This window comes from Mchenga conophoros, linkage group LG3 (assembly GCF_057382185.1).
Source record: "Mchenga conophoros isolate Kocher_MC1m ecotype Shallow Benthic linkage group LG3, M_conophoros_male_GT1.1, whole genome shotgun sequence".
Taxonomy (NCBI): domain Eukaryota; kingdom Metazoa; phylum Chordata; class Actinopteri; order Cichliformes; family Cichlidae; genus Mchenga; species Mchenga conophoros.
This window is the reverse complement of record NC_140528.1, coordinates 6,773,758-6,801,417: the sequence shown is the minus strand read 5'-3', so window position 1 is coordinate 6,801,417 and position 27,660 is coordinate 6,773,758. Positions and strand designations below refer to the sequence as shown.

The 27,660-nt window shown below is 44.8% G+C and overlaps 2 protein-coding genes across 3 annotated transcripts in view; one reads left to right on the top strand and one right to left on the bottom strand.

Annotated features, from left to right (window-relative positions):
- The window catches only part of LOC146577113 (protein NLRC3-like), a 560,242-nt gene that overhangs the window by 436,817 nt on the left and 95,765 nt on the right, over positions 1 to 27,660 (bottom strand). The window lies entirely within an intron of this gene.
- Positions 19,877 to 25,200, top strand: LOC146577115 (uncharacterized). Its single transcript, XM_085268207.1, has 3 exons — positions 19,877 to 20,281; positions 24,692 to 24,877; positions 25,012 to 25,200. The coding sequence occupies exons 1-3, from the start codon at positions 20,195 to 20,197 to the stop codon at positions 25,039 to 25,041; spliced, it is 303 nt and encodes a 100-aa protein (XP_085124333.1). The 5' UTR covers positions 19,877 to 20,194; the 3' UTR covers positions 25,042 to 25,200.

Below are 27,660 nucleotides of genomic sequence, written 5' to 3'. Positions count from 1 at the left end.
AACTCACTAATCCCTCTGTCCCCTTTAGGTGGGGCTCACGCTGACAAGATAAAATAAGCTGCACGACTGGTGGGTGGGGGCTGTGCTGTCAGCCCCCCTGGGTCTGCTCCTCTGTGATCCTCAGTGGGCCAGTATGCCTCTCCTGGTAGCTCCATGGGGGATGGTGTGGTGGGTTGGTGGGTGCCATGGCGACTATGTGCGGACTTCACATTTTTGTCTGCTGTGACAGCTCCTTGATCTGGGCGGGGCCAGTGGGGTGTGGGTAGGTCCTTTGTGGGGCTTTGGACGTTGCCTGAATATTGTCAGGCAGCTGGGTGCTGTGCCTCGACCCTTTCTTCCTTTGCATTTGTGGTTTGGTGCCATAAATGCACAACATAGAAGAGCCACCTCGACGGGACAACACTCAGCGGTTCATCTGTCTCTCTTCCACAGCATGTCTTTATCCTGTTTTTCTTCTCTTACCTCAACCAATCACAGCAGATGGCCCCGCCCCTCCCTGAGCCTGGTTCTGTCGGAGGTTTCTTCCTGTTAAAAGGGAGTTTTTCCTTCCCACTGTCGCCAAAGTGCTGCTCATAGGGGGTCATATGATTGTTGGGTTTTTCTCTGTATCTATGAAGCGCCTTGAGGCGACTTTTGTTGTGATTTGGCGCTATATAAATAAAATTGAATTGTCAGGGTCAAAGTTCAGAGGTAAGTTTGTTTAGCAAATGAATGACAATAAATCATACATGTTTGCTGATTCACAGATTGACAGCCCGGAGGAACAGGGCTGTGTCATTCCTGTGATGTGATTCAGCTTTATTTTAGTATTCATTTATTTTATTAGCTTTATTTCAGCCACTCAAACAAAACAACATTATATTAAAACAGAGTGCAGGTCTCATCCAACCATAGTTAAATATGTGCCAACTGAATCAGTACGTTTCATGTAGAAATATGTGTGGCAACTTTTTGTTGCAGCAATGATCTCAAAACACAAGGGGGGGGGGGGCTAAGATGAATGTCTGCTGTGAGGACAGGGGGTGTGCATGTGCTCAAGTCACGTGACACGTCATTTACGCAACATTTGGTCGATTTCAAAGTTACAGTGAGATAAAATCATGTTATGGATTGCACTCAGTATATTGTGCCGACATGGTGAGATTGTGTCTGTCGAGCCGAGGAGAGCGTCGCAGTGCCAAAAGCTGTAAAATGAACTATCAGGCTGGAGTGTGCTGCCACAGCACAGAGCAGTCACAGAGTCCTGCAGGCAGAAGAGGAGTGATCGTGTTAGCCACCTTACAAAACAAAAAGACATGAAGTGAAAAGCAGAGCGCAGAGTGAGGCAGAAGAAGACAGACTGGGCCAAGTCCTGCATGTGCGAGAGCGAGCGAGACCCGGGACAACGTCATCCGCCTCGCCTGGACTAGTCCGCCGGCCGGAGGAGGGACAGTGGCTGCACTGTGCAGCCGAAGACTCACTTTGATCGCGCAGGAAACGAGCGACGCAACCGGTCCACCGTCCGTGCAAACCGCGCCAGGCAGCGTATTGCACGCTGGAGGACACCGAGGAAAGTCACAGTAGGAGCGGCGCTTAGTGAGAGGTGATGTCGGGGGGACATGGCTTCTTCTCCGGTCACCCCAGCATCGCTTGAAGGAGAAACACCTTCACCCACCGGGAACGAGGAGCCCGCGACCACCCGACAGGTACGACACGCCTCCGAGACCCTCTGCGCGCCCGGTAACGTTGTAACGTTTTACCGAAGTTCATTCGCAAACACACCAGTTTAAGATGGACCCGAGAATCAGCACACGGGAGCACTGGTGTCTGACTCAGCAGAAACGGCTCGACGTGCGTGTAATGCTTCGTATTTGATAACGATGGAATAATTCTTTAAAATAAGCACACAGATAAACACTGGTGGGTGGAAAAGCTCGTGTTTTGCTGAAATGAGTCCCGCCTAGTCCGGTCTACACCTCATTCAGCAAACATCTGAGTCACCCTGAGACGCCAGTGCGCGTCCTTGTGATGCAAAAAGCCGTAAGTGACACGCTGTTTACACGCAGGAGCAGTTTAACACATGCAGGTTGTGCCAGTAGGCGTTTCCTTCAATGTGACACCAAACGTGTAAATCAGTGCTGGGAGCGGATGTTGGACCTGATCAGTCTTAATCTGACAAACTGTAGTTCCTGCTCTGTTTCTAATTCAGCCCCATGACAGACAACCAGCATGTTCTCCTGTCACGTGTTATTGACACGCACATATTTAGTCCGTGTGTGGGATGTTAAAGGTGAGTTTGTTCAGGGCACGATCAGACTGAGGCCATTTCAACAGGTGCAAGGAAGTGTTAGTGTGGTTACTACGGCAGCACTGATGCCCTGATGAGTGCACATGGCTGGAATGAAAAGTCAATGCTATGTATAGCATGAACTACTTGTTGTCTAAGGCGGTGCAGAGAGTGAGCAGGAAATATCTGAGGTTGGATATTTCAGTACATACAGAGCTGTGCAGAGACATTAGGATCTTAAACTATTGTCTGTATCTGGCAAAGCGAGAATCTGAGCCTTGTGTACAAACTGTCTGGTGTTTGTTCTGGCAGGAATATGAAACTACTGTGCACAGCATGCTTATTAAGATGGCCCAGGACCAGGTCATCTTGCAGGATGGTAGTGTTACATCGAGAAGGTTCCTCTTTAATTGTTGGATTTCTGTGTGAGTTTTCTCCCTGTGCCTCTGTGGCCTCTCCCCACAGTGTCTGTGTTTGTGTTTAAAGTGTTTAAAGTACAGCACTAGATGATCGTATGGGTGAATGTGACTTGTTGTAAAGCACTTTGAGTTGTTGTCTATATAAAGTCTAAATGGAAATCCACTTATGTGCAGAGGACCAGAAGATCCAGCGCATCGAAATAAAAAGTTCTTTGCTTAAACAATGAATTGTGCGATAAAATATTAATTTACAAATTCATTTTTAAGTTATTTTATTTATTCAATACAAAAGTAATTTATTATCTAGTAATTTAATTTAAAAGAAAATTCTGTTGGTTTTTGTTTTTTGCCCTTCTCCCCCGTCCCTCTTCTCAGCTGTTTCTCTTTCTTTCCCCCAGTCAAGTCTGTCCCGTATTCAGTAAGTGAAAATAATCAGATAGATTTATTTATTTTTTATTACTTTGGTGTTTCAGCAACATTAAATTTAAAAACTGTACGTTTGAGTTAAAATATATATTTATAATTTTAATAACTGACAAATTAAAAAGGCATGAACATTTTTTTTGTATCGAAAAAATATCGAACCGTGACACCAAAGTATCGAACCGAACCGTGAATTTTGTTTGTCGTTGCACCCCTAATATATTTGTATATGTGTGTGTGTGTATTTATACATCAATCCATTTTCTTGCTTATGGAGTTCAGGGCCTGGGACCTACTCCATGTCAGCTTTCAGTGTTTATAAACATGAACATTATGAACTCATGACTCCCTTGGGAAGCCTCTGGTTTTTCATAGGCAGGGGATATTTGTTTTATCACAGTTCATTACCAAACAGAGCAGGGTTCTAATTGATTTGTGGCTTTTAGGATATTATGTATAGGTGTGTAAAAGTGGAGTGAATATAATTACAAACAGCAATGCTAGTGGAGTGATGACAGACAGGGCGGTTGGGGGGTGGTGAACAGTTTGCCAACAGTTCTGCCCCTGTAGAGAAGGACATCTGCCATTTCTTTTTCCTTTTAGTCAAACAATTCAGGTAGTGATGAAAGAAAATCAGACTGTGGCAGTGCTTGCAGCAGGTAACGGAGTGATAATGCAGAGTTTTTACTGCAGTGGACAGTCCCTAGTGTGACCATCGCTGGAACCAACCAGCTGATTTACACCATGGCAGCAGTCATCAGTGAAGTTCTTGGCTGCAACATGAACAATCTCAAGTAGCAATGCTACTAAACTTGCTGGAGAACTTTTAGTTCAGGCCACTTGATGAGTTTCACACAGTACTGCATATTATTTTATTAGGTTGGCACAAATGTAGGATTGTGTTTGTGATATCACGATGTGTCTGTTTCCTTTTCATATTACACTAAAGAGATCATCGCCTACAAGCCTCCGTAAACGAACAGCATGTCTATAAAAGCCCATTCATCATCCGGCCCTCCTGCTCAAACACAACCATGTAGCGCTCATCCCTCCACCCGTCTCATTCAGCATCCACATACATGTTGCAGGGAACGGGAAATAGAGTAGAGCAGCAAAGCTTGATTTTCTTTAGGATTGGTTAAACTAAAAGACGTTGACAAGGAATTTTAAGGGTTTTAGGAAGCATAAAACCGAAATCAGTTGTATTGGATACGAGTATAAATGAGTGCTTAGGCTCATGCAAGAAAAAACATCTTAGACAGGATATGACAAAACGTACTGTGATACAATTCTTCATTACTACAGCTCATTGAGTGCTTTTGTAAAAAGTCAAATCTGTGTGCTCCATTAAACCCTGTAGAAGTTGTTTCGAATGCTGACAGTGGACAAACAAAGTTGTCATTTAGCTTAAACATTAACAGTAGAAAAGGCCCGATAGGAATCTAACATCCTTGGAATCAAGCTGTGGGAGTGAGTTTTGAAACCTTTCTGTAGGACTGCTTTAAACTTGCCTTCTTGGTGATGTGTTGTCTGATGTCTTGTTTGACTTGAGCAGATTCTTTACGTGCTTTAAGTTTCTAACACATTTGCTTTAACCAGTAATTGAAACTGCTGAGTAGGAAGTACTAAAGTGGGTGTTGAGCATGTTGGGTGTGTTCTTATTACCTGTTTCCATGTTTTCTTTTAATTGAAAGCGTTTCATGAATATGAAATGCTTCTGCGTAATGTTAAACGTTATAAAATATTCTTATGATTTAAACTCTGTATTCATGGCTTATTCTTTCCTGGCCTTTCCTGTAAGCACTTTTATGCTCGGTGGTAAAATATCACAGAACTAGCAGTTTGGCGAGTGTCATACCGCCTGGATTAGTGGCTCAGCTGGTAATTCAGAGATTTATGTAGCTTAGTTTGCTGTGTCATGCTGATTTGGGGAGACTGGACACAGACCTGAGTCATTCTCTTCTGGGTGATCACAGTGGTTACTCTCCTCCCTTCCTCATCTCACCCTGCAAAGAAATCTGCCTCTGTGTTAGTTTGCTGTCCTTTCATTAGCTAGCATTAGGTCTGTCTCATTCTCCTCTCCTCCATGAATTTATCCCCACTAATCCCATTACATGCTTGTCCTGCAGACACACCAGCAGATGACAAACCATCCATTATCTTGGACGGAGGTACACGTAGCGATGAATTAGGCAGCAATAAAGCTTTCCTCGCGGCTGCGTGCAGCGGGGCTAGGGGAGGGTCTGTGCTGACGGACGTGGGTTACTGACCTGGTAGCCTGGCTGCCCCTGGGTGGGTCCGGGATGGGCGTGAGGTTCTGGGGGCGCTCCGTCTCTGGGCTGGGACCCGGACCGGGCCTCGGGGGCTTGGGTCCTGGTTGGTGTGTTGCCGGGGTTGTGGGCGGGTGGGTGCATGGGGGCCCAGCCCTGGAGCAGGGTGCCGCCGGTGCGTCGAGCCACCTGGGGGGCTCTTCAACTGGTGGGGGAGATTGTCACATCTTGCAGGAGCTTTCCTCTCCTCAGGAGCTGCCTCTGCAGGAGGGGGAGATACAGGAGAGGTGGAGGAAGATCTCAGCCTGGGTGTTTATTGTCTTATGTAGTCTGGAAGATGAGTGGATGGTGGGGTGGGTGCAGTTTTCTCTGTGGTGGGGTTGGGTGGACTGTCCCGGGCTCTGTGGGGCCGGGCGGCGCTGCTGCACTGGGCCCGGTCTGGATGGGCCTGGGCCCCCTTTCCCTGGCGGGTCGCGGAGTATGGGGGTGCCTACTGGGGTCAGCGGGGGAGCTGGCCCCAGGGAGGGGTCACTTGCCCCTCCCTTCCTTCCCTCCCCATCTCCAGCTGCCTCCCTCTTCCCGCTCCACCACAACCACCCACACATGCAGGGCCTTGGAGTAGGGGTATGTCACCAGGGTGCAGAGGAGGCTACCCCCCCCCCCCCCCTCTGTCCCCTTCTGGCTGCCTCTGCCTCAATTTTATCCCACAACTTAGACATTCACATTACTCACACTCTCATTACACATACATATAGGATCTTGGGGGTGGGCACGATACACGGAGTCCAAAGTACCATCAGGGTGTACACCCCACCCCCGGCGTCGTTGCCCACCTCTCAATTTTAAATACACGTAGACATTGAGGGCTAGCAGGAGGGACCATGCGCTTACCTGCTGCTCTCTGGCAGGTAGCTCCATGCCCTCCTGGGTTTTAAATGCACCTTAGAACACACATGCATCAACACTACAATGAGCGGGTGGAGGGAGGTTCGGAGTCTTCTCTCACCCCCGTTCTCTGCGACCTGCTGGAGCAGGGGGGCTAGGACTAGGAGGAGGACTTGGCCGTCCGACTGCGGTCTGGAGTGTGGAGCCTTCCTGCTGCTGCGGAGTCAGGGCGGTCTGCCTCCCCCCACCGCAGGGAAAAGGGAAACACCACCTGGGTCTGGGTGCAGTTCCCCCCTCCAGGGGCGGGGGCACCTAGACCCGGTTTGTAGAGTACGCTTGGGGAGTGTGATCGTGTGTACAACGTCTCTTTATGTCTGTCTCCACGTTGGTTGAGTGTGGAGTGAGTGCATATGAGAGCATGAGGGTGGGAATGGATGTTTGTATCTGTGTGTGCCTGTATGTCTGTGTCTATATGTCAGGTTGGGTGTCAGGCGCCACCTCTCTGGGGACATCTCAGGCCCTCCAAGGTTTGGAGGCCTATCTCCCCCTACCCCCCCTATCCCCTGCCAGTGGCGGACCCCCTCAGACATCGGTGCGTTGGTGGTTCTTTGTGTCCGGGGATGGGCGTCCAGGTACACACCGGCTCACTCCTTGGCGGCCGCTTATCGGGGCCTGGAGCCTGGGGCTCGCTCGGGCCACTTCGGAGGTGGGGTGCCCCCGGCCTCTCGGCCTGGGGCTCGGTCACTCAGGCGCAGCTGGCTGCCGGCGGAGCTCACGGGCGCGTCACTGCAACTCCCCCTCGCTTCTGCTCCGCGGCTGCTGAGTGAGCCCTCATCTGGGACTCTCCTCAGCTCTTTCCGGGACAGTGGCGCAGCTGCCCCTCTGTTGGTCTTCCTTGGTCTCTTGTGTTCTGGGGGCCTCTGGATGTCTGGAGTTTTGATCTCCTCCACACCTGCTTCACGCCCTGGAGGACGGGGCTGTGCCCCCCCCACACCCTCTAGCAGATTATTACATGAAGGAACCTTTTAAAAAAACAAAAAACAAGCGCGTCCATGCTCACAGGTGTACACACGGGTGATCACACCCACAAACTACACCCTTTTTGGCTCCTACCTCAAAGCACACTGTGTTCTGTTGATCTTATGTGCTGCACAATAATGTTTAACATTTAGTATTTACTGTCATATTCCCATATATCATTGTGATGTTGTTTATTCTATTACTCTTGTTCTCTTCTGCTTGCTTTCTTTTTTCTTTCTCAGCAGGTGATCCAGGTGATTGATATATGCATTTTTTTTTCTCTGCCCGTTCTGTTGGTTTTTGTCTTTTGCCCTTCTCCCCCGTCCCTCTTCTCAGCTGTTTCTCTTTCCCTCTTTCTTTCTCCCCTTCTTTCCCCCAGTCAAGTCTGTCCCGTATTCAGTAAGTGAAAATAAAATAAACAATAAAAGGTGAATCAAATGGACCATTACGGCAAGGCTGGGATGGTCAGTTTGGTAAAGTAAATCCGTTGGGCATCTTTCTTTGCCTTTAGACAACAATTCTGATGCAAAAGAGCCAAACGGGACAGGCCAAAAAAAAAAAAAAAAAAAAAAAAAAAAGCAATAAAGCTTTTATTCAGCTGCAGTTATTTGTCTTTCACAGAGATACGTTGGGTTGAACACTGTTGCACTGCTGTAATAGAAACATGTACACACTAGTGATGGGTCGGTCGCGAACGAAATGGCTCTTAGAGCCGGATCTCTGACATGAACGACGCGAGTCGGCTCCTAATCCCGAGCCGTGGGGTTTTTTTTTCTCTTTCTCTCACCCTCTCTCTCTCTCTCTCGCACTTTTTCCCGCTTCACTCTGCACGCGAGCCTTGTGCTTTATGCTGGGCAGAGGGGGGAGGGGCGGTAGTTACACTCAGTAGCACAGAAACAGAGCGGGAGGGAGAGAGAGAGAGAAAGAGCCAGGGACAACAACGTCACATTAGAAAGGTATGGTAATCATCAACAACTATTTTCAGTTGCAGATGATAAAGGACTCAGAAAGTTTATTCATGCAGGTCCATATGACAGAGAATATGCATCTTCTTTTTGTTTTCATATTATAATTTATATTTAATTGTGTTGTGGTTTGCAGTCTTTTGTGTTGTTTTCACTTTAAATTTATTTAAAAGGAAAAAGCTGAAAATTTAAATAGTTAAAAGTTGAAATGTGAATAGTTGATTTTTGTATTATATGATTTATTTATTACATTTTATGTGGAGTGAAAAAATAAAAGTATATTTACGGTGGCCCCTACAGACAAAACACATAAAAACTCCAAAACACGTAAAAACACGTACAAACTCGAAAACACGTAAAAAATCAGAAGCACATAAAAACTCAAAACACGTACAAAAGACAACAGAAGTGCTCCAGGATGCTGGGCGCAGTGTTGAGCTTTTGTTACCTCGTGGCTACACAAGCCAACAAGTACCAACGACCGGATTTGGTGTGTGGTAGTAACAGGTAAATGAACATTTTTTAAATTATTTGAATATATATGAGTGCCTGTGTATAAATACACAAACAATACACATGTGCTTTCAATTGTGTAATTTAGGTGATCTAGTAGCTCTGCTTTGGAAGTTCAGTTCATGCTAGAAATGTGTTTTGGAGTTTGTACGTGTTTTGTCTCTAGGGGCCACCGCATATATTTATATATAAACATATATAAATAAAACCACTTTTTTTTTACATTAGTAATTCCTTTTGTGCATAATTTTATATTATTGTTAATAATAATGTAAATTATAGCAACAAAACAACCTGAAGAGCCGGTTCTCTAACAAGAGCCAGAAATCCCATCACTAGTACACACTGACTATAACATCAAATGTGAAGTCGTGCAGGCCGTGGTCATTTTTTAACATGTCTCTTCCAGATTGGACATGACCTCACATTTATCAAACATACTTTATAAAATCAAACAGTTAGAAATGACATTCATTACTTCATTATGTAACATGTGATCTAAACAGCCCTCACAGCACATTTGTTTCCAAAGCAAAGTAAATTGAAATAATTGTGCCGATAAATTAGATTTGAAAGCTCTTATTCTAATTTTCTGTTTTGATGATATTTGGGATATGCTGTTTATGTAGAACAGCTAAAACTAGTTCTTTATATTCCCATATAAATGATAAACACACATTATTTACAAAACACTGCCCGGTGGACGCCAAAGGACGGCCTGTTTTGATTACGCTGGGATCTTTTTGGACTGCACATTTTTGGTCTACGATCAAAGCTGCCACACCACGCTGGATTAATCTCCCAGTAGCTGAGTTTATGAAGTCATAAGAAAGGAATGTCCCACACGTTCCTGCTGTTACACCATATTTGGACTGGGACACCTTTGCTAACCTCTGTTGCTCAATGACACACTGATTTGAATCTGAAGGTGCTGGCGACATATTTGCAGCAGTGTGGGTTCACAGAGGCTGTTTAGACTCTGAGCATGTGACACACCAGTAGCGTGCCACACTGGGCCTCTCGGGGTGGCGTACAGTGTCACTGTGTGTGTCTATTTAAGTGTTTGTCGTGTAAATGAGGACAACCAAGATATGTGAAGTATAGAGTGGTGTACCACAGTGACAGGTTAATGTCAGTGTGAGTGTGTGTAGCAGTTTGTGTGGCCAGAGAAGGTCAGCAGCCTCCAGAGGACAAAGCGCTTGTGTTCTTCCACAATCGCCCGTTTGATCAGACAGATCATTTGGCATCTGTCAGGCTAAAAACAACAACACAACATGAAACCAAGCATACGCTCTGCAGTCCTACAGCTAACTCCTGACAGTCTGTCTGCTGTAGGCTGAAGAAATCAGGGGCTCATTCATCTGCACCTGTCAGCGTCTTTATGCTAACAATAGATCAAACAGTATGTGTCCACAGGATGTGTAATGTTGAAGGTTACCGTACATCCTTATCTCCAGCACTGAGAATCAGTTATCACTGATCGCTGTCTCTGCTTTGTTTTGACATATTTCATATTTATATATTTCATATTTATAAGGTAAATACCCTACAACATTACAGAGAAGAAGAAGTAACCCCAGGCTCGGTGAGGGGCAGCCATCTGCCGTCACCAGCTGGAGGTGATGAGTGGAAGACTCGATAGGCCACTCTTATTTTCATCCACTGCTTCGTTACCTCGACACGATGTTTTGGATCATCGTCATGCTTGAACATCCATCTTCATGGGACGAAGGTTCCTCGTCACAGTACGATACGCGCTCCTGTCTATTGGCCCTCCATGCAGGGAGGTCATGTTGTGCTCTTAGCAGAAAAATGACCCATGTTTCCACCGCTTTACTGTGGGGGCGGTGTTCTTTGGTTTTTAGTGATTGTGAGGACGTTTTCACAGACAAACCGTCACAAAAAACCCCATTAAGTGCCAAAATGACATAAACCTGTAGTTTTAAAAATTTTTAAAAAACTTCTCAACAGAAAATCTGTTTAAACAAAAAGGTTTTGACCTGCTTTTTAAAAGAATTGACAGAGTCAGCTGTAGACTGGTGCAGAGCCTTGGTGGTTTCTCTAATCCAGCACAGAGGCCAGTACATTAATCTAAATGCAATGACGGAAACGCATTGATAATTTCTTCCAGTGCAGCAGAGGAGACCATGTTTAGAAATGTTAGGAGTGAGATAAAGATTTTACACAGTTGAAACTCAGAGAAGACTCAAACATTACACCAAGATTTTGAATGCTGAACTTAGCATGTGAACAAAAACAGAATAGAATGCGTTTTATTGTCACTACACACATGCACAATAAGCTTCAGAGCATCTCCTATTCAGTGCAGACGTGGGAAAGAAAGGGGGGTGAGTTGCACAGTTCTGCAGCACTATCTACAAATATAGAAACAAAACATAGTGCTATATATTACAGTGTGGGTTACTGCACCTAAATTAAGTGTTGCACAGTGGTGATGATAGTTGTGTAGTCTGTGTATAGAGGTCCTACATTGGGGGGTGGAACTGTGTTTATCATGTGTGAGTTCAGGTTACGGGTGGAAAAAACTGTTGTGAGTCTGTGGGTCTCCTTGCTGATGCACCTGTAGCGCCTCCCTGAGGGAAGCAGGTTGAACAGGTTAGAACCGGACTGGGAGCTGTCATGGATAATGTTTGCTGCTCTGCTGAGGCAGCGGGAGGAATAAATGTCCATCAGGGAGGGCAGAGGGCAGCCGATGATCTTCTGTGCTGTCTTGACCACACTCTGAAGCCTCTATCCGCCTTAGTGCAGCTGCCGTACCATACCGTGATGTCAGCAGCAGGTTGGAGTTCAGCTTGTACTTCCTGAAGACTCTCAGGAAGTGCAGCCGCTGTTGGGCCTTCTTGACGACCGCTGAGATGTTGTCTGTCCAGGAGGTGTCAGCAGAGATGAGGACACCAAGGAACCGGGAGGTGTGGACCCTCTCCACACACTCCCCGTTGATGTAGAGGGGGGCCAAGTCAGTGCCTCCTGACGTTGACAATGACCTCCCAGTCCCAGGCTGTTTTCTGAACACCATGCTGCCAACTTCAGGACTCTGTATGCTGATTCTTTCATCCGGGCTGGACTTCTTATTCTTGACTGAAACTTGGCTTCGCCCTGGTGAGTTCTTTTCTTTCTCAGAACCAACCCGATTCACCTTTCTGAGCTCACCCCAGTCTACTGACAGAGGTGGAGGGCCAGCTTCAGTTTTTAAAAACAAATTCACTGTGGTGTGCCTCAAGGATCTGTGCTCGGCCCAGTTCTTTTTCCTTGTACATGCTGCCTTTGGGAGTAATACTTAAAAAATATAACATTTCCTTTCACTGCTACGCCGACGACATAAAAATGTATTTCCCTTTGACATCAGATGTCTCTACGTCTCTGGAACCCCTATTTGACTGTCTAAATGAGGTACAAACGTGGTCACGTCTCTCACACTGAACGAGGATAAGACAGAAGTTATAGTTTTTGATAGTCACACCCCGCTGGAACAACTTACTGATGCCTTAGGGCCCCTTGGTAGCCATCTCTCACTCACTGTTAGAAACCTTGGTGTTTTCCTGGACAGCTCAAGAAATCGACCTCCTCTGTGGTAAAAAACAGTTTCTACCAGCTGCGTCAGATATCTAAAGCAAAGCCATACCTCCCTTTGAAGGACCTTAAAAAACTCATTCATGGTCTTATCACTTCCAGATTAGACTACTGTAATTCTCTCTACTCGGGCCTCCCACCTTCCTCTATTCACCGGCTCCAGTTAGTTTGAAATGCAGCTGCGCGTCTCTTAACTGGAACTAGAAATTATGCCCACATCACACCAGTTTTAGCCAACCTACGTTGGCTCCCTGTTGATTATCGTACCAATATTCAAAATTCTTTTGCTTACCTTTAAAACTTTAAACAATTTAGCTCCCAGCTATCTACGCGAGCGCCTCCATTTGTGCATCCCTAATAAGGCACTTAGATCTTCCAATCAAATGCTCCTGACGCAACCGAGGTCTCGTCTGAAGTCCAGAGGGGATCGGGCCTTTGCTGTCGTACCTCCCAGACTCTGGAGTAACCTCCCTCTTTATATTCGTCTCTCCGAGTCCATGCAGTCTTTTAAATTGCGTCTTAAAACTTATTATTTTAGTCTGGCTTTTGATCCAAACTACTATGTTATTTCTATTTTATTTATTTATTTATTTTGATAACACTTCTGAAGCGTCAGAGCTGTCCTTGCCTGTGATAGAGCTGACCTGCCATAGGACACTGGGAAGAGTGTAAATCCAGGCTGAATTCCTTGTGTTGGACAGTATTTGTGTGCAGCAGCAGCAGAGCGCACAAATCAAACTGTATGTTTTGGTAAGCCTGGCCTTCTTGTACTGGATGTCAGTGAGCCAGTAGCTGGTGAGTTCATCACATTAACATTTTTACTAGCAATTTCACTAGCTGGGACCACATCCTCAGTTACGATGAACGATGATGGATGAGGGAGCGTGTACTGGTGCTGCAGTGTGGGGAAGGCCTCAAAGAGGACCGGCAGCGGCTCCTGGGCTCCAGGTGGGCATGAAAATGAGAACCGAGGGTATTGGTGAAGGGGGCATATATAAACTGAGGCGGCGAGAATGAGGTGTGGTTCCACTCCTGAAATTCAGATAATATCTCCACTTAGAATAAACTGGGTCAAAGAAAAAGTGCCTCTGATTGGGCTGCTTTCTACAGTTGGCTGTGAGTCCATTGCAGGGCATCAAACATGGATAAGGGGTTGTTTCAACAGTAATTCTATGATGGAAAATTAACGAGGCATTTATCAGGATCTATATTTAATTTAATATCTATTTAACATATTTAATCAATATAAAGCTCAGTGTCTATTTCTTAGCTTGTAAAGTTGTGAAATTCATGGCAGATTCACTTCTTGGCTGTTTTGCGTTTTATTAGATAGTTGATAATAAAGAGTGTCTTTGCCTGTGGCTTTGTTAAGACTGCAGGTTTTTGTCCGCCTGACCTTTGGTGACCTTGGCGAGCTCAGGATGAACAGGCTGTCTGCTCTGTTTGGGTGTGATGCTGCCTGCAGAGACAGTCTACTCTCATGCAGACACAACATCTTTACTGATATAACGTGGTCATGGACTCTTCTCTGTTCTTCCTTATTAAATAATAGTAAAATGACTCTGCAGTTTTGATTCAAAATGCACCAGGTCTGCTCAGTCTGAATCACACCGTTAGAGCCAGACCAAATGATTGGAGCACCAATGTTAGCACTCAAAGAGTCTAAGCAGTACCACTACCAGCTTTGGCCAGTGCAGGAGTGAACATGTAGATCCATGTTCTACTGAGCAGACACTGAGCAGAGGCAACATGCAGTAAATGAATTAGTGGTCTCCACATGTTTGCACCCAAAGTTTCCCTGCTTTTGTGAGCTGAGCTGTTTTAATATTTTCCATGTATTAGATGATACTGTCCAATGCTTCCAGGGCTGTGAAGATGGAAAAAATGATGTTGCAGTCGTTGCTGAAGTGTTGGTGCCATTTGAAGGAAGTCATTAAAGCGCCAGAGCGAGCAGACAAGGCAAGCACTCAAAGAATGTGGAAGGCAGTCGGGGAAAGTTGCCATGGACGGACTTGATTCCTCCCAGCCCCAAACAGCTTTTATACTGTGGACAAAAATACATGAAAGTGTGTGTGTGTACCTGTTTAGATGTCTCTGTGGGGACCAAGAATTGGAATGTTACTATACTTGTGGGGACCAACAGTCATTTATGAGGACAAAAGTGCCTCACGAGTTTGAGACTCACAATGTGGTTCTAGTGTCAGGGTTACAGTTAGGTTATGGTTAGGTTTAGGTTGAGCGTTAACCATCCATTATTGATGGTTACAGTGAGCGGCTAGGATCATGTCAACTAGGTGTCCTCACTAAGATATCAAAACTAGAATGTGTGTGTGTGTGTGTGTGTTAGTGAAAGGAACTGTAACTGGTCCCAGTAGCAGCAGGATACAAACGCCATAATGACACAGCTGCCTCTCGTCTGCCTTCCTCCCCTGAGTGAAATAAGACATTTGGGACCTTTGAATAGTTTCTTGAAAATATTTTTTTGTTTAAAGAAAGGAAAGAGAAGTTTAATCCTTTAACTATTTAACTGTTAGGTGTCAATCCCTGGGAGGGTTTCCCCCTTTTATTTGGCGTGGAGTCAGAATTATGGCTTCTCCACACTGTGGAAGTAGCTCTTTGACACAGTCGAGCAGTCATTGGTCATAACAGGATCATTTAAGACTCGATGATGAATAAGACTGTTGAAGTGCATGAGAAGGATCTCATATAAAACAGTCTGTGTCTGCTCCTCAATTCAATTTAATTCAGAAGACCCCTATGAGTGCAAGATCAAGGAAACAGTTCACCCTGCCTGGGATAGTGTTACCAGGGCCCTGCCCTGGAGCCAGGCCCGGGGAGGGTGCCAGAAGCTGTACATCTGGTGGCCGGGCACTGGTCCATGGGGCCTGGCTGGGCACAACCCGAAAAAGGGACATGGGCCCATTCTTATGCAGGCCCACCACCTGCAGTGGGCGCCATAGGGGTCGCATGCAATGTGTGCCACGTGGCAGCCAGGATCAGAGGCCATGGCGGACGGATCCCCGGCTACCAAGACCAAGACTAGACTTAGTGTCTCATAGTCATTGAAGAACTCTGACTTGCTTCCTGTTCTAGTTGTTCTCTGGAAAAAAATCTGCAGGTCAAACAGGTGCACATACAAAGAGCACATTATTGATTAAAGCCTGGAAAACAACTGAGGCATTTGTCAGCCCGGCACGCTTGAAATGTCCAAGTGTTGAAAACAGTTTTCCATTCGTCACCTCCCCAATGTCCACCAGATGGAACGTGTTTCTAAGATCAAGCTTAGTGAAGATTATTGCTCTATGTAGTGGCTAAAAGCTCCAGCTGAAGCTGTTCTACAGTGGCTGGATGCAAAGCCCAATCACCATATAACACAACGCCTCGCAGATTCATTCCCCATTCTGACTCTGGGATGTGTTGCACTCAGAGAGAGGAAATGTTTGCTGCTATTAGCCTGAATGCATCCCTCCCCGATGGCTAATATAAGCCCCCATGGTGGTATTGTCAATCCTCACAAGAACAGTAGGAAGCGCCTGAAGAAACCACCCAGCGCTGAAACCCTCTTAAACAGCCAAGCCAGACCACCAGGATGGCTGAGCCATCATACCCAGTAGCCGAAGGTATAATCTAAAGGGGACTGTTTTGTGCAGGCGAAAAAGAGTCAGGAATGCTGTGAGCAGGGCTGTGGAAGCTCTGCCATAGCCACCACCAAACAACTGAGTTATTTTTACACATCGGCTAGCATCTGGCCAATCCACCACCTTTCATTGCTCATGCCGTTACAAAACAAACAAACAAAACAAAACCCATCAACCCATAAATACGAAGAATCACTGTCGGCCCACCAGGCAAATGCCCAGTATGCCCGATTGAAGGCACTCACAGCTATGGCCTCTGACAGAGTGATGTAAAAGACATGGAGTCCAGAGATAAACCCAGAATTGTTATGTGTTGTACTAGAGACAACACACTCGTTTTGCAGGATCCACCTGTGTTATCGCACAGGGAGAATTGATGTGGTCATTCTTCAGTCCTTCTCTACCACTCCTCCTGAGTAAGTCTGCTCAGCTGCACTGACTTCTCACGATGTTCTTGATGAGGAAGCTGATCGTGACTTGTAGTTTCTTTCAGTATTCAGTTATGGCAGTGGTGTCCAAACCCAGGCCACGAGTGTCCTGCAGGTTTTAGATGTGTCGAGCTGATTTAAATGGCTCAACATGCCTTGAAGTTCTCCAGACGCCTGGTAATGAACTAATCATTTGATTCAGGTGTGTAGACCCAGGGTGAGATCTAAAACCTGCAGGACACCGGCCCTCGAGGCCTGGAGCTGGCCAAGTTATGAAGCTAACTATTCTCAAGGCTAATGTAACAAGTTCTTCAAATGATTTCGTTTGCAGTACGTATTTTTCAGACCATAAGCTGCAGGGGATTATAAGGCACATTAAGCGAAACAAAGCAGTCAGATAAATCAAACTTTATTAAACTCATTCTTCTTGCTTCCTCCACTTCTCTACCATTGATTCATTAATGTTGAATTCTCTGGCAGCGGCTCTATTCCCATGTTGTTGCAGTATATTAATGACTAACCTCGTATTGTGGATGGATTATCTCAGTTGTTCTCCTGACTGAAGTTTGGTCCGTTTACAGCAGGGGTGTCAAACTCAAATACACAGTGGGCCAAAATTCAAAACTGGAACAAAGTCGCGGGCTAACGTTAATATTTATTGAAATATATTTATTCCTCCAGATATAAGAATGAATCTTTTCTTATGGACTCAAACACGTTTTGCTGAAAAACTGAATATGGAACAAGCAAAGCTTAATACTAAACAATATATATATTAGCTGTATAATACCAGTAGGCCAGCTCTAATAGTAATTTGGTATGGCTTCGCGGGCCAAATGTAATTAGGTTGCGGGCCAAATTTGGCCCACGGGCCAGAGTCTGACACCTATGGTTTACAGCAGGGGTGTCAAACTCCAGGCCTCGAGGGCCGGTGTCCTGCAGGTTTTAGAGCTCACACTGGGTCAACACACCTGAATCAAATGATCAGTTGATTACCAGGCCTCTGGAGAACTTCAAGAGATGTTGAGGAGGTCATTTAGCCATTTGAATCAGCTGTGTTGGATCAAGGACACATTTAAAACCTGCAGGACACCGGCCCTCGAGGTCTGGAGTTCGACACCTGTGGTTTACAGCATCCTGCCATGCGATTGCATTTGTCTCTAACCATCAGGAACCCTCACGTTAACTTTTATCGAGTGGAAAAGTGTTAGTGTTCGTCCTCCAGCTTCACTGTGTTTATGCTAACATAGCTGTGTCGCTAGTGATCACGTAGCACATCATTATATAGCAGCTAGCCCAACTTCAGTAACCCTACAAACGTCACTGCTGTTTAGTTTTCTGTCTTCATTTATGTTGGAAGTGACAGCAGAGCTGTACGTTTTAATTTGTTCAGAAATCTCTCAGTCAGAACATGCTATATCATGCTTAGGTAACTAGCAAAACCAGTGAGCTACCTTCCGCTAACTTCCTGCTAACTTCCTGTTAACTTCTAAGTCCGTTAAATATAATAAATTCTGTTTTCATGGATGCCTGGATGTTAAACTCAATTGTTACACCTGGTAAAGCAGCAACACTGATCGTTTTATTAAAGATGAAAGAATTTAGACCGTTTTTAACTCTCAGTGATGTCACAGTGTTCGTTTGACTTTGGGTCCTGAAGGACGGAGTTTAGGACCCAGATTACTCCCAGATTTAAGAGCACCTTAGTCCGAAAAATATGGCAATAACGACGGCCGCTTGCATGTTCTACAAAAAAATGGTGCTTTGTTGTGTATCTGACGGACAAACACCAAACCAGTTCCACACCACTGAAGTTGCAGCATTTTTACAAACCAATTCTGGTTCATGTGTTTCACTCAACGATCCGCTTTCCCCCTTCTCATTCTCTATCGCCACCATGTGGGTATGAAAACAAAGGCACTGCGCATGCGCACTTTACCCATATTCTATCGCGATATTTTATTTTTTTATCGTTGCCCAACATTAAACCAGTATTACCATGAACAGTATAATGTGGCACAGCCATAGGTGGGCTGGTAGGAAAGCTGTGGAGGGAGGAGAGAATGGGTTAGCCAGAGTCTAGAGTGAGATGTACACTTACAGAGAGAGTCGAAACCATCCTACCGGGCGATGTGGTGACAAGAAGCAGGTAGTAAGCGACGTAACAGGCGTGTCTTTTCCTCTGTAGAGCTACCCTACGTGTGTGTGTGTGTTGCCTTTTCATTCACATAATCCATCTTATCTCTAATGAAAAAGCCAAATGAAATCCTCAGATTTGCCCCTCAGGTTCCCACAGTGTTCAGGTCCCACATTTGAGCCACGACTGTGGGTCACACAGAGCATGTCCTTTAGCCTTCTTTGTTTTTGGATTGTGTGCCACAGAGTCTCACTGAAGATGATTTTGGCACGTTTGCTGAGATTGTTTGAAAAACAAGCTAAAGAACACGTCCACGATGTCACAGCAGCTGTGGGCCTCGATGGAGCCCACGTTTGTCCTGGAGGCGTCCTCTGTGGAGTGAGGCCGGCTCACATCGTTCAGTCTGAACAGGGTGAAGCTCCAGCTTTGACCTCATTAACTTCCAGTAGTGGAAAAGCAGCTGTAGCTGCATTTTTCATCACTATTAATGGGATGCTGCTATGACCTGCTGTTAGTGGGAGCTCAAAGCCTGAGGCCATCATTAAGATCTGTGTGGGTCTGTGTGGGTCTGTGTGTGTGTGTGTGGGTCTGTGTGTGTCTGTGTGGGTCTGTGTGTGTGTGGGACACTCACTGAGTAGTAGTCGACTGACCGACCCAAACACGGTGACTTCATATCACAGGAAATATTCAGCTCAGGCTTCTGTCTGACGCTTTGCTGTCTCACATTTAAATCACAAAGGTTGTTTCTACAAACACCCACTCATCTATCGTCCTCTTTCACACCGGTCACAGACCCACTGCTGAACTCACAATATCATTTATTTTCCTTGTGTTTGATTGGTGGTACAGTTGTTTTATTTTGTGTGTTTGTTACACAGGAAAGCTGTTATTGATCAGTTTGAGAGTAAAACAGAAACTGTGAGTGTAAATGTGGAGATTACAGTCGTTTCATGCTGTAACCTACAAAATGCTTTGTGCAGACGAGTCCGTGAAATCAATCAATCATCGTGATTTCTTTAGCTCATGAACACAGTGTGGGGTCAGTGTTAACAACATGGTGCAGAAAGGAAACACAAGCGTGGAGTCGGTGGTGCAAACGGTGGCTCGTGCATCAATCAGCTCCAGCTGTGATGCATCTCTTTGATTAGTGGGAGCAGCAAACTCCATCCAGACAGCTTCCTTTCTTTTTTTCACTTGACTAATCGATCAGCGCACAGCTCCGTTTAGCACACACGCCATCTTTAACGACGGCGTGGAGTCTGTGCCCTGTTCCTCCCACACACGAGTGTTCGTTCATGTTCGGCCTTGTGTCTGAGCGTTTCCTCTCGGTGTGTCTGTAACGAGGAAGCCACGGGCAGGTCGCACACAAACGTGTGGCTGCCGAGTGTGCGAGTGTGGCAACGTGTGGCAACTATTCTGGTTTGCCAGCGACGTTTCCAGATAAACACTGGTGGCAGCTGCTGCCATGGCAACACCATTGTGCTCCCTCCCTCCCTCGCTCGTCTCCCCTCCCTCTCCCCAACCACTCCTCTCTCTCATGCTCCGCCGGCTCAGAGAGCGAGCACCAGAGAGGAGAGAGGTCAGCTCGATTCAGAGGACAGAAAGAAGAGAGGAATAACCCGGAGTGGACGGGGACAGGATGAGCGAGGACAGCCACTCCCACTACAGGCTGGACCCCAGCGATCGCCTCAATGGGCTGGGACAGAGGAGGAAGAGACCCAAGAAGGTAAACGAATAGATGGAGAGCCACGTGGTGCAAAGTGTGTAAGGATGGAGCACCCCACCCTGCAAAAAGAGAAAGGAGGAGGCGGTGGGGTGAGGTTTGTTTATGTGCAGACGAGCGTCCACATGATGTTAGGAGCACCGAACCATCTCTCACCCCGTCGTCTCCTGTGGAGTGTGTGGCTGCTCCCCCACAGCAGTTGTATCCTCTCTCATATCCTCCGTCTCCTGGTGTTGTGTTGCTCCACAGTGAGTCGTAGTAGGAGGCTCACATGCTGTCAGGGTGGGTCCCTGCTCGCTCTTTGTGTGCCTGTCGTTGGGGGTTTTGCTGTTTGCAGCTATCAGGAGGTTTGTGTTGTAGCCTGATGTGAGAAGTGTTGTTATTATCATCATTTTTAACATTTCTGCACCGCTACAATAAACAGACACACACCCATCAGCCTGTTTACAGATCTATACGCCCATAAAGACGTGAAACACACATTGCACAAATCTACTATAACGTGTTCATATGTGTTATAAAATAAAGAGGTAAAGTATTAGCTGTTCAGGTTGATTCATAAATATGACCTCAGCACGTGAAATCCTTCTGCTGACATCCCTAAAAGCTCGTCAGACCAACGAAGCCGTACAACACAAATAACCAGACCAAACCAGGGTTGTGCGTCTGTTGTTGAGAACATTGTCAGTAAACCACAGTGACGTCCTACAGAGGACTCGTGTTGTCATTATTTTTGTGTATGTCGTGTGAGCTGAGAGCTGTAACCAAAGGTAGTGAGCGCGTCGGCCTTTAACGTCGCGGCTGGTTGTGCGATCGTGTCGCCGCTGAACTCGTGAGAGTTTGTCTCAGGGATCTTTACATTTGAAGTCAGGTGAATATCCAGTGAACTAACAGAACATTCAGGAGCAGTTTACTCTCATGAATGTCAGACAAACTGAGGTTTGTGTGTCAGTTAGATTCTTTAAGTCATTAAAGTGTCTCTGTTAGGAAAAGCATCTGTTTCCTCCACTTCTGCAGAACTGCGTGACCCGTAGCATCATTGCAGGAAGTATCCTGTGACAATGAGTGACTGCACATCATCATTATCAACACATAAACCTGTGGTCTGGACCTGCAGTTCTTATTTTTACTGTCTGGTTTTGTGTAAAGCAGCACTTCAGTAAGCACCTGTGAAGCACACAGTCATAGTCGAGTAATGAAGCGATCCATATGTGAAACATATTCCACGTCTACAGGATAGTGGAGGTTACATGGGTCAACCTGGCAAACTGTACCAGCACATGTGATCACACTGATAGCAGAACACAGGTATGTGAGTCTCTACGACGAGGTCAGAAACCAGTAACAAATGTTTCATGTGATTCGTTTTTCTCCAGTTTGTCTGCAGTGAACCTTAAATACTCACTGAACCAGCTGTTTCCTGATGTGGTGACGTGTGTCGGTGATGAAGCCAACACTCTGTCCAGTGTTGGGCAAGTTACTTGAAAACAGTAATCAGTAACTAATTACTTCCCAAAAAAAGTAATCCTGTTACTTTACTGATTACTTATTTTCAAAAGTAATTAATTACTTAGTTACTTAGTTACTTTTTAAAAACACGATTTCCAACCTGAGTAGGTGATAAAGTGATAGATCTTTCAGCCCAATTCTACTTTTTCTGCATAATCCATCATATAAAATGTAATCAAATGGAAAAGTCTCTTTTTTTAAAACTTGTTTTATTAGTTTTAATCTTTTAACTTTATGCATCAAGCAAACATTTAATTATATGCAACATTCTCTGACTGGAAGAAATTAGTTTAACATTTAAACCTATTTTCTGCACATTCCAGAACATAAAATAAAATATTTTTTGTGTTTACACTCAGTCTTTCAAATAGATGCAAGTAAAACACAGCAGAAAATAAATAAAGTCAAAGACTCAGCGGTCCTGTTGCTCTATTTTCACCTGTAAAGCAGGAGTGGGGTAGGCGGAGGTTTACCCTGGTGCAGGTGTGCCGCGGTCAGTGGAAGAATCCGCGAGTTTCTCTGTGAGTTTCCCATTACGTCGTAGCTACTCGGTGCTTGTTGGAAGTTTAGGGGTTTTTTCGCTGTAAAAAGAAGTTTTCTTCCCACGCACAGCGGACACTAATGTTTTTGTCACTTTTTATGGAATCAAACTCAAAGTAAGGTCAGTACTTCCACGCTTTAAACGCTGCACGCTCATACTCTCTCTGCACTCGATATGTGATCCATTGTTGATCTGCACACAGCTGTTGTCACTAACGTCGCACTCGCTTACGTCACTGTCGTGAGACATTCTCGCAAAAAAATCACGGTTTTAGTAACGCAGTAACGCAGCGTTCCTACGGGAAAGTAACGGTAATCTAATTACTGTTTTTGCAATAGTAATCCCTTACTTTACTCGTTACTTCAAAAAAGTAATCAGATTACGCGTTACTGGAGCGTTGTTCTCCTCTGTAACAAAGCAGTGATAAAGGAATAGATGCTGATTTTATTAACTTGTGTCTTTGTGCTGCTGGATTCAGTCTGAAGCAGGCAGCAGTGCTGAACCTACCAGTGTAAATGTGATGGTGGAAGCAGAGGCCAGCACTTGGCAGTGCTAAACACAATAAAAGACCCACAAGTTCCTGCTCAAAGGTCAGCTGCCTTCAGATCAATCATTAACCTGCAGCAGGTTGTGGCCTGATGTGTTTGTAAGAGTTTCACTTTCAGGAGGAGAAGATTTAAACGAGTCACACAAATGTGAACTACAAAGTCTGTGACACACAATTTATGCAAACTGCAGTAAATCTGACCTGAAGAAATCCAGTCTTCTGCCTGTTGTGGTTGTGACAGCTGCTCGTAGGAGAGTTTGTTTGTAGGAGGTGGAGATGTTCTCAGATCAAGTGCGTAATCGTCTCTTTGTGTAGACGCTAAAAGCTGTGAGCCAAAACTCTCTGCTCTGAAACTCTTCACTCAGTCCTCACGCTGAGAGTTTAGAGGCTGAACTTCTTGTTCCTCCATAACACTTTTCATGAAACAGCAGAAATGAGCTTGTGTTTCTCAGCAGTGCGCACACAGAGAACCGATCCTCTCTGCTCAGTCTGAACAAATCAAAGTGAAACGTCAGTGAAAACACAGCTGCTGATCAAACTGTGTCAGATTAATGCCTCAATGTTTCACTGTGAGGTTAAAAAATACATAAAAATGATTTAAAGAAGTAGGAGGCAGATTTTCACAATAAGAGCACTTTGTTTTTAATTCAGTTAATGTCAAACTGTCATCAACACCTCTGTGTTGTCTCTGAGCAGATTCAGGCATTACTCAAATAATAAAGGCTTTTTTTCACTATTATACTTTTCATTAGTCTCCAGGTTGATGATTATAAACAGAATTATTAAAGTTTTTATCATTTCAGGCTGAAAATCAACATGAATTTGGTTCTAATCAAAGAAGCTCCTTTAATGTGTGTCATTAAAATCCTCACACAGACTTAAAAAGGCGACATTAACATTAAAATAAATGAAAGAAGCTTCAGCTGAGAGCTTCATGCAGTCATCATCAGCAGCTCATAGCAGTCACAGCTCTTTATTACGCAGCTTTGCAGGAATTAAAGTGGCTGAAGTGTCAGAGTTTGTGTGAGAAGCTGCTTCATGGACAGCTGTACACACGTCTTTATTATTTCTTCATAAATCAAACACACAGGTTTGTCTGCAGATGATTTAAAGTGTGTCGTTGTGCAGTTAAAGCTGTTTGTGTGACGCCCTGACCTCCTGGGAATGAAACAGCCAATCAGATCCATCAGAGAGAGAGCAGGAAGTGTGTGTTTGTGACAGAACAAGGAAACAGTGATGATGATGAACATAAAGGTCCTCTGATGTTTCCTGTTACAGTAACGCTTGTTCATCTGTTGCTCTCCTACACTTTCCTATAAATAAAGGAGAAAAAGTCCGTTTAGTTTCATTTCCTACAGCTCAGAGTTACACTTCACATTCCTGCTGTCACATCAAAAAGCTTCACTTTGGTCCAACATCTACATGTTAACATGAAACACAGACAGACTCAGAACATCTGGAACATCTGCACTTTGACCCAAACTGTTATAGCAGGATATTTTCTGCATATTTCTTATGTTGGACCTGTTTGAACTGTAAACGACCTGTAATCATCTGTAAATGGTGTGAGACACACTGAGGCCACCTACAGGGCAGCTGGGGAACAGCAGGGATCTTAAATCATACGAGATGTTAGTGAGAAGTTAGAACAAACGGACTTAAGATGGCTCGAAGTGATCAAAGTTGGTCTAAAACAGAAGATAAATCCAAAGCAGCATCAGATGAATGTTACCATTTCCAGTTACGGTGCCCTTCATCTAATATGGAAATGTGTTGTTTTTTTTTGCCGTGTTGTTGTTCTTCCTATTGTGTTTAGGCCAGAGATGCTCTTCAAACAGCGGACAGACATGACCACATTACAAGAACATGGTGTGAGTCCGATTTGATATTCCAGTCAACGCTGAGAGACCTTAACCAGGAAGTCAGAGGTCAGCTGATGCTGCGAGCAGGAAGCGAACCAAGGGAAAGGTTCACTCTACTCAATCTCAAAGAAAATATGCTGGTATTTGTTGATGTTGATGGTACAATAAAAATATATAATATAATAAATAATAAAATATCATGTGATGATGAGATGTGTTGTTGGTGTTTGTATTTTCTGTAAATGTCTTTTTTAATGTAAATGCTTTGTTCCAGACGGACAGGGAATCAGTTGCTGTACGATGACATCATCTTGATGTTGACGAGGAGGGCGAGAAAAACTAGTTTTCTCCTGCAGATGGCGATCTTGCACCGTGTTCAGAGAGCCGACACTTTGATGGTGCTGCTCTACTCAGCTTACTTTAGCCTGGGTTGGACTCTATATGAGCAGCTTCCACTCTGGTTTCACTCTTAAACACACTTGTTTGATTTCACTTGTAAAAGTTGAAGAATAAATATTTTATTACAAAATTATTTGTTGATGCATTTTTTTAGGGTCAAATATCTTGTTTGATTTGAGGAATGAACTGTTAGGGTGGAAAAAGTGAATCAGGTTAAAATAGTGGTGCTTTATATCAGTGAAGATGTATAATGTAATTTAAAATGTTGATGATGGGTTGTAGTGGGCTTGTACTTACAAAACTGTCTCATTTTATTGGAACGATCCACAGTTGCATCCATTCACGGATGACATCTGACATCATTTGACATCTGGTCTGAACACGTTTGTACACAAGATGCCTCAGTTCTGGATGTTTCCACAGACTCCTCTGTGCACCTAAAGAAAAGGTCAAGGGTCAGCAGCACATGTAGTTGGGACAATTCTTCAGTCGCACAAACTACACAATCATTTTCCTCCAATGACGACTTTTCACTTGCAGAAATGGTCCTGTGTGATTTCCAGGCTGTGATATAAAAACTAGTTCCTAATGGCAGCGACTCACTCTGTAAACATGTGTTTCCTTCACCAACCTCACACACAGATCCAATAAGATCAGGAAGTGGGCAGTATAGTACAATATGTGTTATTCTGTGCTGCACTGCCCAAACTAAAGATCTGCTGAAGTGTTGGAAATGATCCAGATGTTTATTTTGGACGATACAGCAGAAGATCAGACATGAAAGTGGAGATAACACAGAAGACCTGCAGCAAAGGTCAGAGGTCAGACTGGGCCCCTGGATTCAACAATGAGCCAATGATCATCAAGCAGTGACTAAAGCAGAGCCCTGACGTTCTGACATTCATCACACAGTCAGAACAAATGTCTGCTGATGACTTCATCTCATGAAACGACTGATAGATGTCAGTTCATTGATCAGCTGAGCTGCTGATCTTCATCGTCACAGAAACATTCAGCTTGTTTCAATCAGTAAATAACTCCCACTACTCCCAGTTTGAACTGTTCCCACTCAAAATGCTGTGAGAACAATGATCATTGTAGAACTTCACAAACATCACGTGTTGTTTTCCACATGTAAGATCAGCAAACACACAGAAACTTCCTGTTGCCACACACGGCCTCTAAAATCTCTTCCACGCTTTCTGTCTGAAGTCCACTCTCTGTGTCGGATCCACAGGAAACAACAAGATCTTATTAACATGGTTTTCAATGTGTCTCCTTCCAAAAAGTCCAACCAATGAACAAATGTGTGTATTTGTGGAGGCCGAACAAAAGCATGACACATTTCTCTGTTTCTATAAACTGGAGTCAAACACAAACATGAAGAGTTTCACTGACAGACTCCAAAATGCCCCCACAGTGGATCAAAGGGAAATCCTACAGTGTGGCCAGAGACTCTTAATGGCTCCAACATCAACACATCCACAATGTTGGATCCAGTTCTGCCTCACAGAGTTACTAAGACACACCCTCTGCAGCATCACAACAGCTCCACCTGCTTCACCTGCCTCCTCAGCATCTGTACACCTGAAGAGAAAAGAAAGGCTCCAACAGCTCAAATCTACAAAGGATTCATGAAGTTTCATCCAACAATAACATGTTTGCCTTCCACAGTGTGCTGTTAGACACCACTGTACCTCTGCCATTTCAAAAAGAGCAGCTTGGGAACATTTTGGCTCCAAACACTTTGTGTTTAAGTTCTTTGTTTTCTTTGTGAAGCCGACAACATCTGGAGCTTTGTGACTCATAGAAACATCATTTTGTTCTTTCGATGACAGCAGATTGGGACTGAATAATCAATCACTATCAAACCAATAAAGACAAACATGCTGATTTTACAGGAACTTTGTTGGAGAAGCTGCAAAGACATGAAACTGGTGGAGATCCCAAACCAGTTGATAGTGCTGGTTATTCCAAATAAAGCTGTTTCCCTTTGAGATGAAATGACTTTGTGTCCTGATATATAATAAAGATGTTGTTGTTTTTGAGCCCCTGTATTAAAAGTAGTTTAAAGTCAGCTTGAGTTTGATATCTTTATGTCAAAGCTGCTCATGATGTTGAGCTGCTGATGGAATAAAAACAATATAAAAGCATGTAGTCCAGACTTAAATGTAGCCTGTTGTTAGCTGAGGTCCACACACAGTGTTTGACAGTGTAAAGTGTGTGAAAGGGCTGCTGGTGGAGCTCACTAGGATGAGCAGGTGACCACGAGGTGGAGAGCAGCTGGCCTGGCTTTGACCCGGGCCACGCCCCCTTTCTCTCTGCTTTGCTGTCACTTATCTTCACTGCTCTGTCCAATAAAGCTGAAAAAGGCCCCGAATCAAAGAAATCTGCTGCAGCCTCTGAAATGTCTTCTGTTTCCTTCCCGACGGCTTTTTCACCGTCAGCCCATCAGACAGTCCAGCAGCATTTATGATGATGTCATGATGTTGAAGAGGCTGCTACGGTGGCCTCCCATGACCCC

Excerpts from the sequence above, each read along its gene's own strand:
- LOC146577115 (XM_085268207.1), top strand. The coding sequence starts at position 20,195 with ATGAGCGAGGACAGCCACTCCCACTACAGGCTGGACCCCAGCGATCGC. Across the intron at positions 20,282-24,691 it reads GGAGGAAGAGACCCAAGAAG|GCCAGAGATGCTCTTCAAAC; the intron begins GTAAACGAATAG and ends TATTGTGTTTAG. Across the intron at positions 24,878-25,011 it reads ATCTCAAAGAAAATATGCTG|ACGGACAGGGAATCAGTTGC; the intron begins GTATTTGTTGAT and ends GCTTTGTTCCAG.